We start from the raw sequence: 13,810 nt of genomic DNA on the forward strand, positions 1-13,810 counted from the left end.
TTTTGGGCAGGATGTTTCTGGGCCCGGTTTTTAGAATGTTTGTGGCGCTCTCGATCAGGTCCAGTACTCTTGAAGGTTTCATCGATACCAATAATACATGCTCAGATATCTGTTCGGGAAGGGTTGCTGATTGATTACTCGCAGACTCATAAGGGGAGGTGGAAGCGGGTTAAGAATCTGGAACTCTTAGCGACTCATTGTTGTAGTTGTTATTAGGATCCATATAGTCTCGACAGCGCCGGCGACAGCCACGCAGCTCTAGTGCAAGTAGATTTGTATAAATCAAATAATAAGGCATATAGCTCACGTGTATGCCATCAGCTGTAAATAACACTTCACCTTCGGATCCTTAAAAGACAATTTATGCCCATTTCTTGCGAACCTGCATTTTTTTTTGGGAATCTCACTATTGTTTCTGTTAAAGCATGACGCAATCCGGTTTCTTCTTTTCGTATCTATATCACATTCGTATACAAAGCTCTTTTCTTCTTATGTTGAAAAACATATCCTCCAAGCAGCTGCAGGATTTGTCAAATTCGCCCTGTAAACTCACGTGTAACGATGTAACCAAGCAGAAAACAAAGTAAAACCCGCTTTACTCGATGGGCAGGACTGTGTGACCCTCAATTTTTCTGCTATGGCCATCTTTTTGCCCGTTGTGCTTGTTGGAGCTCCCATTGGGTATTTTACCTGGTCCAAAGTTTTCAATGAAGCCGATTACCAAGCTGCTAAAATTTGCCATGGACAAGTGAAATCAATGGAAGAAAAGAGTAAGCCACATGGCACTAAATTACACCATATTGGAAAAAAGGGAGGGCAGAAATAATAAAGGAAAAAAAAAGCAATCGTTCTTAGGAAATCTATTGACCACGACACGTAAATTAGGTACGTCCGAGTTGTTGCGCGAAAGCTACCCACCTCGTTCGGGTTTTGCTGGTACCGTCGGTACCATAGGCTCGTTTGGTATTCTAGGCAAGACCATGTTTGGCAAAAGCACGCGACATCGATTATTTTTTGCACGAGCACCACCAGGCGCTGATATACGCTGGGTGACATTTAAAATGGCTGGTGAAATACTACTACGTTGTGGTGCGGTGGTATATGGAGCAGCAGCCGGTGGTGCCCTGGCAGGGCGATTGGCAGTAGCAAGACAGCCGCTACCAGTAACCTCACCCTCATCCTCCACCAGCAAGTAAAAATTGTACACACCTTTGAAGCAATAAAAAACACTTAGATTTACTTTGTTTACAACTAGGAGAAAAGTACAGATCGTTTTTAAATGGGGTGCGCGATAACATCTCCACCAGTTCTTTTCCACTAGGCCGCCGAGTCAAAACCATGGCTTCTTCCATTGAGTGTGATCCAAACCACGTTGAAGCACTGTATGTTGACTATGCAATATGTGATGCGAAATTATCGTGTATGCGATTTATGAGATATATACATATACCGAGTGGTTCCATAGTCTCTCCAGATTGTGCATGTGGATCTTAAGCTGCCAGAGTTGCCGCCGAGTGAGCTGTTCGGTTTGATCTTTAGTTTGAAGGAAACGCAGTAAAGCATGGTGGGATTTGTAGGATGGTTGGTTCTAGTGGTCGAAATACAATAAGTTGGTCCTACAAATGTTATGTCTTTGTGTGCGAAAAGACCGGAGTATTTGATATAACAGAAGCTCACATTGAAGGGAGCAAGATGTCAATGGCGGATTTTTCATCATATCGCCAACGCTAACCATGTGCTCTTCTCGGTTCGTCGTTAAGTCGGTTATTATATAACAGGATATAACGCAATTAATGCCGTAACACTTTTCGAGTATCCGTTAGCTTAGTCGAGAATCAAACTTCACAACTATCATACACACATTCTCATACAAAGAGATATGGACAAATGAAATAAAGTAATATTATGAAGTATTTCTGTACAGCAGAATAAAAGGGCTAGGAGGTATTAAAAGTAGTGATAACAAAAATTAGAAAAGACTTAAGGATTACGCTGGTCATGCAACGAGCGCATTCTTTCCCACACATCCATGTGCCGGGACATGGCCCTTCCGTCTTCAGGACGCTCAGGATCCTGATCCAGGGCACGCTCCCACTGGCCATGATCGTTTGCAGTGTACGTGCGCATTCCGTCACCGCCCACACCATGATGATCGTCATTGAGAGAAAGCTGTGGTGCTAGCGACTGCTTCTTTTCGTTTTCCTCGTGGAAGTCGTTGTTGTTACTCTTATCATCGAGGTTATTATATACAAACAAAGGATAATCATTGTTGGCGCCACCTTTGTGGGACGTGATAGCACCAGGAAGCCAACGGGGGTTTAAGGCACGTGCCTTTCTGCGCTGACGGCGGAAGTACCAGAAAAGACCACCGCAAATCAACAATAATCCAAACAATGCAAAGCCGATGGCAAGGCCTTTGTTTCGACTGCCTTTGTTGCTTGGCTTGTTGGGGTTCTTAATCACGGTGGGATCGTACGGCAAGGGATTGTCGCCTTCTGTGATGCTGCTCGGATCATCTGGAAAACTTGGGAAGCTGAAGCTGCAACCAGGATCGCTTTTGCTTGTAGGATCGTCTTGGTGTGAGATGCTGTTCACCCATTTCCACGAGTGCATATCCAGAATACTAATCTCGTGGGTAAATGACGGTACTTTGGTGTTGCCGTACATCAGCTGCATGTCCGTGTAGCCTAATAATTATCGAAGATATTACATGTTTACATAAGCACATAGAAATACTGACGGTTGTTATGGGAAGGGTCATATAAACCGAGAAAAATCTGGTTCTTGGCAGCGTATTAATGTTACCATAGAGTAACACCATGTAGTTTCCGTAAGTAACGGCGCCATGATTAGCACGAGGGGACGGAACATCTCCGCTGACATCTGGTTTGGACCATTCCAGCTTGCATGTATCCAGTACATAAACATCTGAAGAACTGTCAAAACGATCCGTCGAAGAGGTGTTCAATCCACCATAGACCACGATTGATTTGCCATCCGGCGCTGGCGTTGCAGAAAATCTACACGATTCTATTAGGCTTTATACCATAATGAAGCCTAGTATGTATATAAAAACCACTTACTGTATTCGTGCCGGTGGAATATCACCGATAGTAGCCATACTTAAAGCCTTATTTTCAATGGTATCGAAAACTACACATACAAATCACCCAATTATTAGCATTCTGTCGCAGGAAAAGTGTGCAGATAGCATTAAGAGTGATGATTATATACCAAGGACACTTTGGAAATCAGCATATTCTCTGGTTGACGAATCAAGGTAGACTATGCCACCGAAAACGAATACTTTGTCTTGACTATACACAGTAACAAACATATTAGACTCCTGGTGTCTCTGTCGTCCCACACAACACTCATTGCATCCTTGAAAACTCATTCCCACGCTATATAGTACTTGCATTAATACGGCTGAATGACTGTAGCGCGGTGGCGCTTTGCCCCAGCCATATGTTATGGTTGGCCATGACCATGAGGCAAAGTTTGTATCAAAGACGTAAAAATCATTGAACTACAAGGCACATGTACATGCTGTTAGGTCGATATTCATTTATAGGGAATTAGACGATGTAATCCAGAAATAAAGATCATACATATTTCGTAGTGTTCGCCGAAGTAGTAATAGGCGATCGACCACCGTAATAAAATGCGCTACCGGTGCTGTTGATAGAGGCTGACATTGCTGCTCGAGGAGTTGGCGTTTGTCCTGAGATCATTGCTATATTATATCATCCAACGTTACTGATCAGCTTAATTTATTGGATATGCAGGGTCAAGTGGTGCGAAAAAAAAATATGTTTGTAGAAAACTTACAGGTACGCCAAGCACCAGAAACGTTATACTCGACCATTCTGTCCGTTAAATCCGATCCATAATCACCGGATTGCATAAAGATGGTATTGCCATCCGTGCCTGGAAATGCAGCACCATTCATGAATGCCTTGTACTGTTCGTTTGTTGCGACATTGGCAGGTCTACTCCAATGTGGACAATCGGTTCGTAATCCTTGTGACAAGTCGAGTCGATAAACGTCGACGTCGGCCTATTATTTTATGCTTCAGAGTCAATGTGCATGATAGTCAAGGTTTGCTGTTCGTTGTTTGCTGTTGTTGTTGTTGTTGAAAAAGGGAAAACATACTTCGCTGCCACCAGCAAGGTATATATGATCGTTTAATAAAACAGGTGTGAAACCTGTTCGGCCGTTAGGACCGGAGTTGCATTCTTGCTGTGCAAACAGAGTGGATGGAAGAAGGAGCGTAATGGCGAGAAATAGTGGTTTGCTCCATAAGCGCGTCATTATTTTTGTAGAAAGAGGACGGGCTATGGGCTATGAAAAGGAAGGGAATAAAGCAAGAAGATATAGGAAGAGAAGAAGAAGTAAGGGATGATTTCTTATTATTAGCGTCGATACCTTTTGTTGCACTGGCTCAAATCATGGTTGTACAATTGCTCGTGAAAAACGCACGCTGTGGTGTTGTGTGGAGAGAGTCCGACTCTTGCTGCTCATTTATATGAAAAAAGCTCTTCTTTTAATATGCAAGTAACTGATCTGAACTTTTTAAGGAGAGCGTGCACTCAGTGATTAATGACCATGATGTATATTAGAGCCCTCAAGAAGAGAACGCGCTAGACAATGATGAGTAAGAGGTTACTCTCGCTACTTTTTTCAGCCCTTTGAATAATTTCACCTTCTGACTTGTGTAGCATATCGGGAAGTGCTGCTTGGAACCACACTGATTGCCTAGCAATAACAGCTACCATGGTTACAGATGACCCCTTATTTACAAAGTTCAACTTCTTCCGTCGCATGTCTATTAAGCAGCTTTGGAGAAAGCTTGCGACATGTGATGCGGCATTGTTTATCTCGCCAGGGATTTGGCAGCGCATATAAACAAAAGCACAGACACTGGAGTTTTGGGTTTTGATAATTGCGCTGACCAGGCAGGCGATGATCCTTGCGCCAACATTTGATTTGCCGAACCCCAAATGCGGAAGAATATAAATCTGAGGCCGACACTACTGCTGCTTTACTGTTGTACCTGTTGCTACAGTAATGATGGTCTACTGCTGATAAGGAGAACTGTAGCGGCATAGAACGTGGATATACATTGTAGTCAAATCAAAAGAGCACATAAGCAGGTTTCACAATTAAATATATACGATCAGTAAGTCTTGCTATCATCACTCTTCATTAATAAACAGAAAAATTCTCGGTAGGGGCAATGAAGCGGATATGTTTTTGTCTTATATAGATGGAAGATGGAGTCAAAACACGCATTTTAAAGTTTCGGTTTGTTATTCGCTGCAAGCGTCACTTTTTGACTGTGTGGAATGACATTGGTGAAGTTGAAGCTAAACAACGATAAGCTAAAAAATATATGATAGTATGATGCACAATTACAGTCACAATGTGTGGGATGCAAATATAGAATTCATAATCCTCTTGAAGTAAAGTGAAATCATTCACGAGAAATGGTTATTATGGGTGTACCAAACGTATAGACAACATATGGTAGTATGAAAAGCGTCCTTCCATATTAATAGATTCTTCTGCAAACCTTGACGGTATTGGTTCCATGAAGTGTTTACAAAAGCCTGAAATGTTCGAATTACAAAAAACTATCATTTGGTGGGTTGTGATTGAGTTGTATATGCATTTGTAGCCTGTGCTGGTTCTTCAGTAAATGTGTTCAAATCCAGCTTCCAGCAGCATCTGTAGCGGACTCGCTACTGTATATTACCCACTTTGTACTAAGTTAGCGATGATGAAAGGAGGCTTTGTACAAGACTCTCTTTAGGTATACCTATGCATTTACCCAATCGACTCAAAGTGTCGATTCCATCCTCGACACTCTTGGCTACAGCTTCGAATGCCCGTCGCCAGGTTATCGTAGTTTTTTTTTTCGAAATGTGCCTTAACTCTAACCCAAAACTTCTTATAAGTTCATGGAAAGGATACGGAGGTAAAAACTAAGAGTATACGACCATTGTTCCCGATAACATCAAGGACTAGTCTTTTATTTTGTGGAAAAATGCATTGTTAATCGCGAACACATGTTATTCGCTCCATAATTTACAAACAACAGAAGTTGGGATCGTTTTTGTACTACGAGGAAGACCACGGTTGTTATTAGCACTGACAGGCTAAGAATTTTACATTAAATGGCTTGATTAGTTGTTGTGAGACGTCCATGACCGAGAAACAGCCAAAAACATCAATGTCGATATTAAGGTAGGGATTCTCATGGGTCGGTTAGGTTTTGGTTCTCTGCCAGAACCGAATCGACCCGAGAACGAGAATTAAAACAGAGTTTTTTCGATCGCAAAATCCAAAGGGATCATATTACTCATGATTGTGATAATGATTACATGAAATTGAAGAGAGACGTCGACAACGTGGTGTATAACAAAGATTGAGACTAAATGACATGCTTTAGTCCATTGTTGCTGATACTAATATGATCGTGCTTCTTGAATGTTAAGTATGATTTGTGCTTTTCTAACTGCTTATCTAGTAAAGGGAATTGAGAGCTTGCTGGACAACATATTGCTGGACTATTTACGTGACGTCGTGTGCATGAATTGCTGAGAAAAAAGTTCTAGTGTGCCTTTGGAACACAGCACTGAATGCTGCGTGGATTGATACCACGATCAGCGGGAGCCTCATGTTTAATGGCAATTCCTACTTTCGATCAACCTACCGGATGAGCGATATTCTGTACGAAGCCGCTTTCTTCAACAAAAACACACTTCTTTTAAGAGTGACTATCGCTTCCCTGAAGTTCTTGACCAAACTGTCTGTGCGCTTCTAAAATAATACTCGGTGATCTCTGAATAGGAACGGTTCTGTGTGGATGTCAATTACGTTGTGCCGCTGTAGCACCGTTGTTTCACTATTACTACTCCAGAAACTAGATCGGGTATTCAATTTGATGTGTGGGTCTGGACTCTCCGACTCGCCCCCAATCGGGTTAGAAAAAGTCTTATTTTCAAAAGATCGACCAGTTATAAAGTATGGAAATAAAAGAAACCTAAATCAAACGTGGGATCTCCGGTTCTGCTGTTTCTCTGGCTACCATGTTTGATGTTTTATAGGGCCAGATCGCTTTCTATGGAAAATGGCAGCCACTAAGGGAGGCAGAGTGGGAGATGAGCCAAGAAAAGAACAAGAGGCGCCCCTGTGCAACATCGCCGATTCAATGATGATGACTATAATTATGGCTCGAAAATTGGGATTGTCTAAAAAAGATTCTATAACAAAAAGTGCAGAAAAGAAAGAGAGCGAGAGGACCCCTCTGGAACTTCCTTTCAATTACTTGCTCTTTTTCTGTCTTTTTTTCTCATATTTAACTTGTATCATCCCCCTTTCCCCTCTTTTATCTTTTTTTGCATACATTCACAAACGATGAAGTTTTCAACGTCAGCATGCTTGTTATTTGCACTTGTCCTTTTACAGATATCCGCCATAGTCACAGGCCAGCTACTGGGTGGCGACGGTGGTCTTCTAGGAGGCGACAGCAGCGAAAGCAGTGCTGGTGGCGACAGTGGCGGCGCATCAGCTACGCAAGAAGAACAGCAGCCATCAAATACTGAAAATTCGTCGCAACCTAGCGAAAGTGCTGCAGCCCCAGCAGAATCCAGCTCTGGTGGCGATAACAATAACAATAGCGACGCAGCAGCGCCAACCGAGTCATCCTCTTCCTCCGATAATAACAATAATAACAATAACAACAATGATAACAACAACAACAACAACAGCAACAATAACCAAGCAACACCCACATCATCTTCGGACAGCAACAATAGCAATGACAACAACAATCAGAACGGTTCCTCGAGCAGTGGAAACAATAGTAACAGCAACAGCGGTAGCGGTGACAGCAATAACAATGGTAATAACAATAACAGCGATGGCTCTTCATCCGGTGGCACTTCCTCCAACGATTCTGGATCATCTTCGGACACGCATGGTGGCAGCAGCGATAACAGCAACAACGACGGCGGTGGTGTCGATACTGCCACGGTTGCTGGCTCAGTCGTCGGTGGTGTTGGTAAGTCTTTTTATATTTAGTAACATTTTTCTTTCCGTGTTTAAATTAGGGCAATCACTTATGCGTAACGTTATGACATAATCACATAGTTGGTATCGCTTTGATTGGCGGAATTATCATGTGGATCAGTCGACGCGGTGGATGCACAAAACGCACAGGTCGTAGCCGACGAGACGGGTTCCAACAACACCATCAGCCGGATGACTTTATGGACATGTCTGATGCCTCCTATGCAGCACCTGCGCCTATCGCTGCCTCGCATTTAAACCAACAGCAAGCTCGACCTTTCATTCCACCCACCTCTTCTGCGGGCACTGATGGTGTTGGTGGTGGTTATACCGACTTGACTTCTGTCGTCACATACAACGACACTCCTTATACCTATTCCGATCACCCACAACAACAAGAGTACTATCCCTATGTCCAGGCACAGGATCCTGGCTATATGGCAGCGGCTGCAGCATCTGCACCACCCGTAGCGGCGGCAGCAATGGCTCCGGTTGTTGCTGGCGCTGGCGCTGGCTCAAAACCCGATGAAGTTGATGTTCAGTACAAACCCAATGCAGCATAATTTGCACATGTATCTATTTTGTAACATATAGACAACAAAAACAATCAATAAAGTTTACCATGTGCCCTAGCTCCTCGGGCTTCATCGTACACCACAATGAAATATATATTTACCCTTGAAGAAACAGCAGCCGAAAGGACGGGATCTCCGAATGAAATATCAGTGCCTAGAAAGAGTTTTTTGCTTGTTTCTTCTCACAGTTTACGGTTAAAAATAAACCATGCACTTGAATCCCATAAGCACTCAATCGTACTGGTTGAACAATGCGCCATTTCAAACGCCATCTAAAGATCCATTGCCATCCGAGGCCGACATTGTCATTATCGGAGGTAGAAAGAGAAAAGACATGTTTTACAACAACGCAGTAGTGATATAGGGCTGACATCAATTTATGTACGCTTATTTACATGGTTGACAAAAAGCGGGTCTAACCGGCATGTCGACTGCATACTGGCTTATGCAGATGCAGCCAAATCTCAAGGTAGTTGTGGCTGATGCACGTGGAGTGGCAAGCGGCGCAACTGGACGCAATGGTAACACCATCACTGAGCGCTTATTTTGTTGCAAATTAGGGGGAGTAGCGACGATGACATATTATCTGATACATAAAAATTCGTATGATAGGTGGTATCATGTCTCCAGGATTGAACGACGATTTTGATGAAACCGTAGCTGTCTATGGCGCTGAAGCTGCGCAGCAATTGATCGATTTTGACTATCGCAACGTGGATATGCTTACCCAGTTCCTGAAAGAGAATGCAGATCAGGATAAGGGATTTTTTGATCCCGAACTGACTTTCACAAAGGGAACCATTATAGCGTGGTCGACGATCCAAGAAGCCGAAGAAGGACGACCTGCTGCAGAAAGCTTGTGCAAGCGAGTCAAAGATATGCGGATCATTAGCCCAGAAGAACTCAAGCAGATTCCAGGTTTCGAATCGTTCCAGTACGGTGGCTTGCATATCAAGACGACGGCCATTGCCTGGGCTGCAAAGATTGTCTTTTGTCTTGCACGTTATGTCGCGAAACAAGGCGTTCGCTTTGCAACGCATACAAAGGTCGACAATGTTGTCTGGGATGAGAAGCGTAGCGTCAACGCAATTTATACGGACAAAGGCATCATCGAAGCACCTCGGGTGGCCTATTGTACGAATGCCTGGACAGCTCGCTTGCTCGAGCCTGTGCGGAATGTTCTTGTCCCTGTGCGCAACCAAGTGGTGAGTGTCCGCTCTCCTGCTGGTGCACCACGACTTGAGTATGTGTTAAGTGCGGATCGAGGATATCAGTACTTGTCGTGTCGTCCCAACGGTGATATCATCTTCGGCGGGATGCGCAATGTCGTCCCTGGCAAACAAGAGTATGAAGACGACGACTCGACTTTGAACACGGCAGTATCACAAGCCTTGCGGAAATTCATGGCCGATGTTGTCAATGTGCCTTCTGTCGAACGCGAATGGGCTGGTGGTAAAGTATCCACTTTTTTTTTCTCATAATTTGTCTGAACAGCAGCTTGCTAATATGGCCGACATACCTTGAAGTGATGGGTTTCACAAAGGACCGCATGCCTCTCCTTGGGAGCGTAGAACATATTACTGGATCGTCCAAGAATAAGGGCCAATACGTGGCGGCTGGTTTCACAGGCCATGGTAAAAATATATCGATTACTCTCTTAAAAAATACATAGTGATTCAATAAGAGCTAATAACGTGGTTTGTATTGAAAATAGGTATGCCCCGTACTTTCTTGTGTGGTCGGGCAATAGCACAGCTTTTGACCGGCCAAGATCTGGATGATTGGTTCCCTCCCGAATTTCTTGTCGAGCATCCTAGTCGTCAATCGTGGTGGAATAGCAACATCGCCAAGAGCCACCTGTAGTTTTATTCCTTACATGTACTTTATGCTTTTCCCCTGTGTAATAATCCTTCTTATTGTAATCTAGCGAATTGTTGGTCTTTACAAAATGATGGTCTGTGGAAATCTTGTAGTAACTGCTGCTACACCATCACACAAAATGCTGTTTTTGGTATAATCGTGTATCACAGGTACACGATAGGGGAGTACACGATTTTTAGTGGGACGCTTGAAGTCAATTTTATACTCCGAATAGAACGTCTCAAAAGCCTGGAGTTGGGTTTCCTGTAAACCCGATTTACAAGTCATTTTACATTTTTGTCTTCGCACCGGTCCCTGTAAAATTATCTGTAAAAATGAGAATCTGTAAATTATTCTCCAAAACCTGTAAAGTAACAGGTCCTGTCTGAGCTCCTGTAAAAACCCCCTTCTCTTTTGAAACAAACTTTTTAACATGAACACCAACAACAGCATTCCCACTTCTACGACTACGGTCACTTCTGCCCCCGAAACCACCCTCCCCTCAAGCCGAAACGCTACCGCTGCCTCCTCTGTCGCAACTGCCGACCAAAAGAAGACGAAAGGTGCTTGGTGGCGCAATGACGAGGATCAGCTCTTGGTCCAAGCCTACCTTCTAATCAACAAAGATGAAAAGGTTGGCATCAACCAAGATTCGAAAACGTTTTGGCAACGCGTTTTTGAAGAGTTTGAAAAAGGTGGTAACGACAAGAACCGCACTCCCGAAAGTTGTCAAGGTCGTTGGGAGATTATCAGCGCGCAAATCGCGAGATATGCAGCGGCTGTGGCCTTTATCGAGAGAGGGCCACCAAAAAGTGGCGAGGCCGATGATGACAAGGTAGTCTTTTGCACATTAAAATGCATATAACAGATTCGAGAAGTTCCTTTCTTTCTGATAAAGTTCATATAATAGAAGCAGCGCATCGTCGAAAGGTATAACAGCAAAGCCGAAGCACGGTTACCAAGCATTTGTTGTGGGTTTCGTAGCAACCATTCACTTCAATTGCGACATTATGGCCAACAAAAATGAGCGCGAAAAATGTAAAGTCAACATAACAATTAGTTGCTAAGTAACCTAAACAGTACCCTTTTTTCTTTAGGCTTCTCAAAATATGCCAGTCAAGAAGAAGGAGCGATCTCTCTGAAAGCGTTTTTTCAATACGATTTTGACAGTGCTGCGCACCTTAGCAAAGACATCGAAGATATCAAATCAAGTTGGCTCATGATTTTTAATAAATACGTTACGAGCAACAACATACAGGTAAGAGCCTTTTCTTATATACTTGAGAGATATTATTAGTGATTTTTAACCAAACTATACACATAGAATTTCAGCAAAGCTCAACCAGACTGGTATGAGTTGTTGAGAACGGTAAATCATGATATTGCATGAGAGGGTGTAAAAAGCCTAGCTAGTTTATACTAACGTTTTGTCATCCACCTAAACTAAACTAGATCAAAGAAAAAGAAAAAGGAAAGGTATAAACACTCAAAACTGGAGGTTATGTTCTATTTATTTGGTTGTTATTGATGTTTCCTTTTTCTTAGACTGTCATTGCCGTGAAACGAAGTAGAGAAAGTGCAACCGCAAGCGCAAGCAGCTCGCGCTCTGAAATCGAGGGGAAACGCTCAGGCCCTGTTCCCACAGCAGCACCGCCGCCACCACCACTACTACTAAAAGGGTTAGTATATCAAATTAAAAAAACAAGTCAGCAATCTTGTGTTCTAAAAAATGCGTCTTTAACCATTTTTATTCTTTTCAATAGAGAAAAAAGATCGTTGATTACCTTACCAACAACAAATCACCTACTGTCACTCTTTGCAGCGACACCGAAAAGGTAACAGGCTGAACGTTGATCCACTGGAACGTTTTAGGCACTCATGCTGTCGTTAATTTATATTAACAATCATATATAGTGGGTCATCAAAGGAGTACCGATCACCGAACATCTTATTGGATACAGACAAGAATCCATTGACAAAGCGAGTAACGACGGCAAATTAGCATCAATTCATGAAGAATTGTAAGTGGTAGTAACTAGAATCGATGAAACAATTATATATACCTTCGTGGTCAAATTCGGAAAAGATAAGTTAATTAATTTTGGAATCACATATATTTAAATGCTTAATAGATCTTTGAATTGTATTTTTTTAATCGACAGCATCAACTGTGCATCGAATGCACGTTTGATTTATGGATTTGACGAAGATGTGTGGAACGAGATGGTTGAAGAATGTGATGAACAGTATCATATCAAAGATTTACCGATGGGCACCATCACTTGCATTCACCAATTCGCAAAGGTAGCAATTCTTTTTTTTTTGTTATGTTATACAAAGCCTGTCAGTGAGTAGTTACAAACAAACAAACATTACTTTTATAGGCTGCAAGAAAAGACTTTACAAAATGCAAGCCAATTATTAAGCAGCTTCCCGACGATTTGTTCGGATATAATGAAAGAATTGAGTGTTCATTACGAAGTCTGTAAGTATTATTATATCGATATCAAACGTACTAGTGTATTGTTGTTTTCTTGACTGATTCATTAACCGACTTTATCATATAGTATTGATACCCACTCACCCGATGCGTCCGAAAAAGCTATAAAAATGGAAAGCTCGTTCACACTCGATGCTATCGATCCCGTTCTTCTGCCGTTTTTTAAAGAAACTGATTTGATTACGCGAAAAGGGTAAAGTATTTGTCTATATATGAAGTTATATTGCAAATTTCGCTGTAAACTAACAAATTTGCTGCATGTAAAGCACTGATGGCCAAGTTACCGGCTCGAAAGCAAGAAGGGGTAAAGTAGGACGCTTTGCGGATTTGTCGATGGTCTTCGAATTTGCGGGTATGCCCGAGCAAACATTGGTGATTGTTGAAATCAAGGCGCCGTCCAAGGTTGCTGACGGTAGCAGACCTGACTTCATTAAAATGGCAAATGAAATGAAAGATAGCATTGACAATTTTATTGAAGAAGGATTCGATGACGACGAAATTTTTGCTACTGGCATCTTAGTGGAAGCTATGTGATGTAGCATTAAATCATAAATGTATGTGAGATCGAAACAATTTTCTGACTCGAGATAAACTAGGCTTCAAGTGTACAGTTTTTGTCATGGATCTCGTATAGCAAGCGACATATCGTCTCATTCCCCGTTGCATTTTTTACCTACCACAGTCACGACACAATTTCAATGTGCTTCCGGACGCATACGAAGCAATGGTAGCAGTAAGAGTAAGTTGAAGCAGAACATATACTATACCGACTTACTTCATTGGTTTCCCCAAATAAGT

General features: G+C 42.5%; 6 protein-coding genes across 6 annotated transcripts; 5 read left to right on the forward strand and 1 right to left on the reverse strand.

The window, feature by feature from the left end:
• Positions 1–386: 386 nt before the first annotated feature.
• Positions 387–1,256, forward strand: BDB00DRAFT_818550 (uncharacterized protein). The gene is made up of 2 exons (XM_053123163.1): positions 387–770; positions 886–1,256. Exons 1-2 carry the CDS (start codon positions 638–640, stop codon positions 1,194–1,196), a joined length of 444 nt encoding a protein of 147 aa, XP_052980824.1. The 5' UTR covers positions 387–637; the 3' UTR covers positions 1,197–1,256.
• A 624-nt stretch (positions 1,257–1,880) lies between these two features.
• On the reverse strand, positions 1,881–4,390 carry BDB00DRAFT_818552 (uncharacterized protein). Its single transcript, XM_053123164.1, has 8 exons — positions 4,157–4,390; positions 3,832–4,060; positions 3,612–3,736; positions 3,420–3,529; positions 3,235–3,317; positions 3,084–3,153; positions 2,806–3,020; positions 1,881–2,687 (listed from the first exon to the last, which is right to left on the reverse strand). The coding sequence occupies exons 1-8, from the start codon at positions 4,313–4,315 to the stop codon at positions 1,981–1,983; spliced, it is 1,698 nt and encodes a 565-aa protein (XP_052980825.1). The 5' UTR covers positions 4,316–4,390; the 3' UTR covers positions 1,881–1,980.
• A 2,568-nt stretch (positions 4,391–6,958) lies between these two features.
• BDB00DRAFT_818554 (uncharacterized protein) lies at positions 6,959–7,476 on the forward strand. The gene is made up of 2 exons (XM_053123165.1): positions 6,959–7,313; positions 7,413–7,476. The coding sequence occupies exons 1-2, from the start codon at positions 7,137–7,139 to the stop codon at positions 7,425–7,427; spliced, it is 192 nt and encodes a 63-aa protein (XP_052980826.1). The 5' UTR covers positions 6,959–7,136; the 3' UTR covers positions 7,428–7,476.
• Positions 7,301–8,730, forward strand: BDB00DRAFT_818555 (uncharacterized protein). The gene is made up of 2 exons (XM_053123166.1): positions 7,301–8,069; positions 8,159–8,730. Exons 1-2 carry the CDS (start codon positions 7,424–7,426, stop codon positions 8,638–8,640), a joined length of 1,128 nt encoding a protein of 375 aa, XP_052980827.1. The 5' UTR covers positions 7,301–7,423; the 3' UTR covers positions 8,641–8,730.
• Positions 8,716–10,595, forward strand: BDB00DRAFT_818556 (FAD dependent oxidoreductase). The gene is made up of 5 exons (XM_053123167.1): positions 8,716–8,969; positions 9,063–9,173; positions 9,265–10,104; positions 10,179–10,286; positions 10,367–10,595. The coding sequence occupies exons 1-5, from the start codon at positions 8,861–8,863 to the stop codon at positions 10,513–10,515; spliced, it is 1,317 nt and encodes a 438-aa protein (XP_052980828.1). The 5' UTR covers positions 8,716–8,860; the 3' UTR covers positions 10,516–10,595.
• Positions 10,596–11,522: 927 nt separating this feature from the next.
• BDB00DRAFT_787159 (uncharacterized protein) lies at positions 11,523–13,546 on the forward strand (the record flags this gene model as incomplete). The annotated part of the gene is made up of 9 exons (XM_053120672.1): positions 11,523–11,550; positions 11,610–11,770; positions 11,837–11,881; positions 12,276–12,347; positions 12,427–12,533; positions 12,675–12,816; positions 12,897–12,997; positions 13,080–13,205; positions 13,279–13,546. 9 exons carry the CDS (start codon positions 11,523–11,525, stop codon positions 13,544–13,546), a joined length of 1,050 nt encoding a protein of 349 aa, XP_052980829.1.
• Positions 13,547–13,810: the final 264 nt, after the last annotated feature.

Source organism: Zychaea mexicana (genome assembly GCF_025766255.1).
Source record: "Zychaea mexicana strain RSA 1403 chromosome Unknown BDB00scaffold_27, whole genome shotgun sequence".
Taxonomy (NCBI): domain Eukaryota; kingdom Fungi; phylum Mucoromycota; class Mucoromycetes; order Mucorales; family Lichtheimiaceae; genus Zychaea; species Zychaea mexicana.

Excerpts from the sequence above, each read along its gene's own strand:
- BDB00DRAFT_818556 (XM_053123167.1), top strand. The coding sequence starts at position 8,861 with ATGCACTTGAATCCCATAAGCACTCAATCGTACTGGTTGAACAATGCG. Across the intron at positions 8,970-9,062 it reads CGACATTGTCATTATCGGAG|CGGGTCTAACCGGCATGTCG; the intron begins GTAGAAAGAGAA and ends GTTGACAAAAAG. Across the intron at positions 9,174-9,264 it reads CGGCGCAACTGGACGCAATG|GTGGTATCATGTCTCCAGGA; the intron begins GTAACACCATCA and ends TTCGTATGATAG.
- BDB00DRAFT_818555 (XM_053123166.1), top strand. The coding sequence starts at position 7,424 with ATGAAGTTTTCAACGTCAGCATGCTTGTTATTTGCACTTGTCCTTTTA. Across the intron at positions 8,070-8,158 it reads CTCAGTCGTCGGTGGTGTTG|TTGGTATCGCTTTGATTGGC; the intron begins GTAAGTCTTTTT and ends ATAATCACATAG.
- BDB00DRAFT_818552 (XM_053123164.1), bottom strand. The coding sequence starts at position 4,315 with ATGACGCGCTTATGGAGCAAACCACTATTTCTCGCCATTACGCTCCTT. Across the intron at positions 3,737-3,831 it reads TTCTGGTGCTTGGCGTACCT|CAATGATCTCAGGACAAACG; the intron begins GTAAGTTTTCTA and ends GATATAATATAG. Across the intron at positions 2,688-2,805 it reads CTACATGGTGTTACTCTATG|GCTACACGGACATGCAGCTG; the intron begins GTAACATTAATA and ends GATAATTATTAG.
- BDB00DRAFT_818550 (XM_053123163.1), top strand. The coding sequence starts at position 638 with ATGGCCATCTTTTTGCCCGTTGTGCTTGTTGGAGCTCCCATTGGGTAT. Across the intron at positions 771-885 it reads GAAATCAATGGAAGAAAAGA|GTACGTCCGAGTTGTTGCGC; the intron begins GTAAGCCACATG and ends CACGTAAATTAG.
- BDB00DRAFT_818554 (XM_053123165.1), top strand. The coding sequence starts at position 7,137 with ATGGCAGCCACTAAGGGAGGCAGAGTGGGAGATGAGCCAAGAAAAGAA.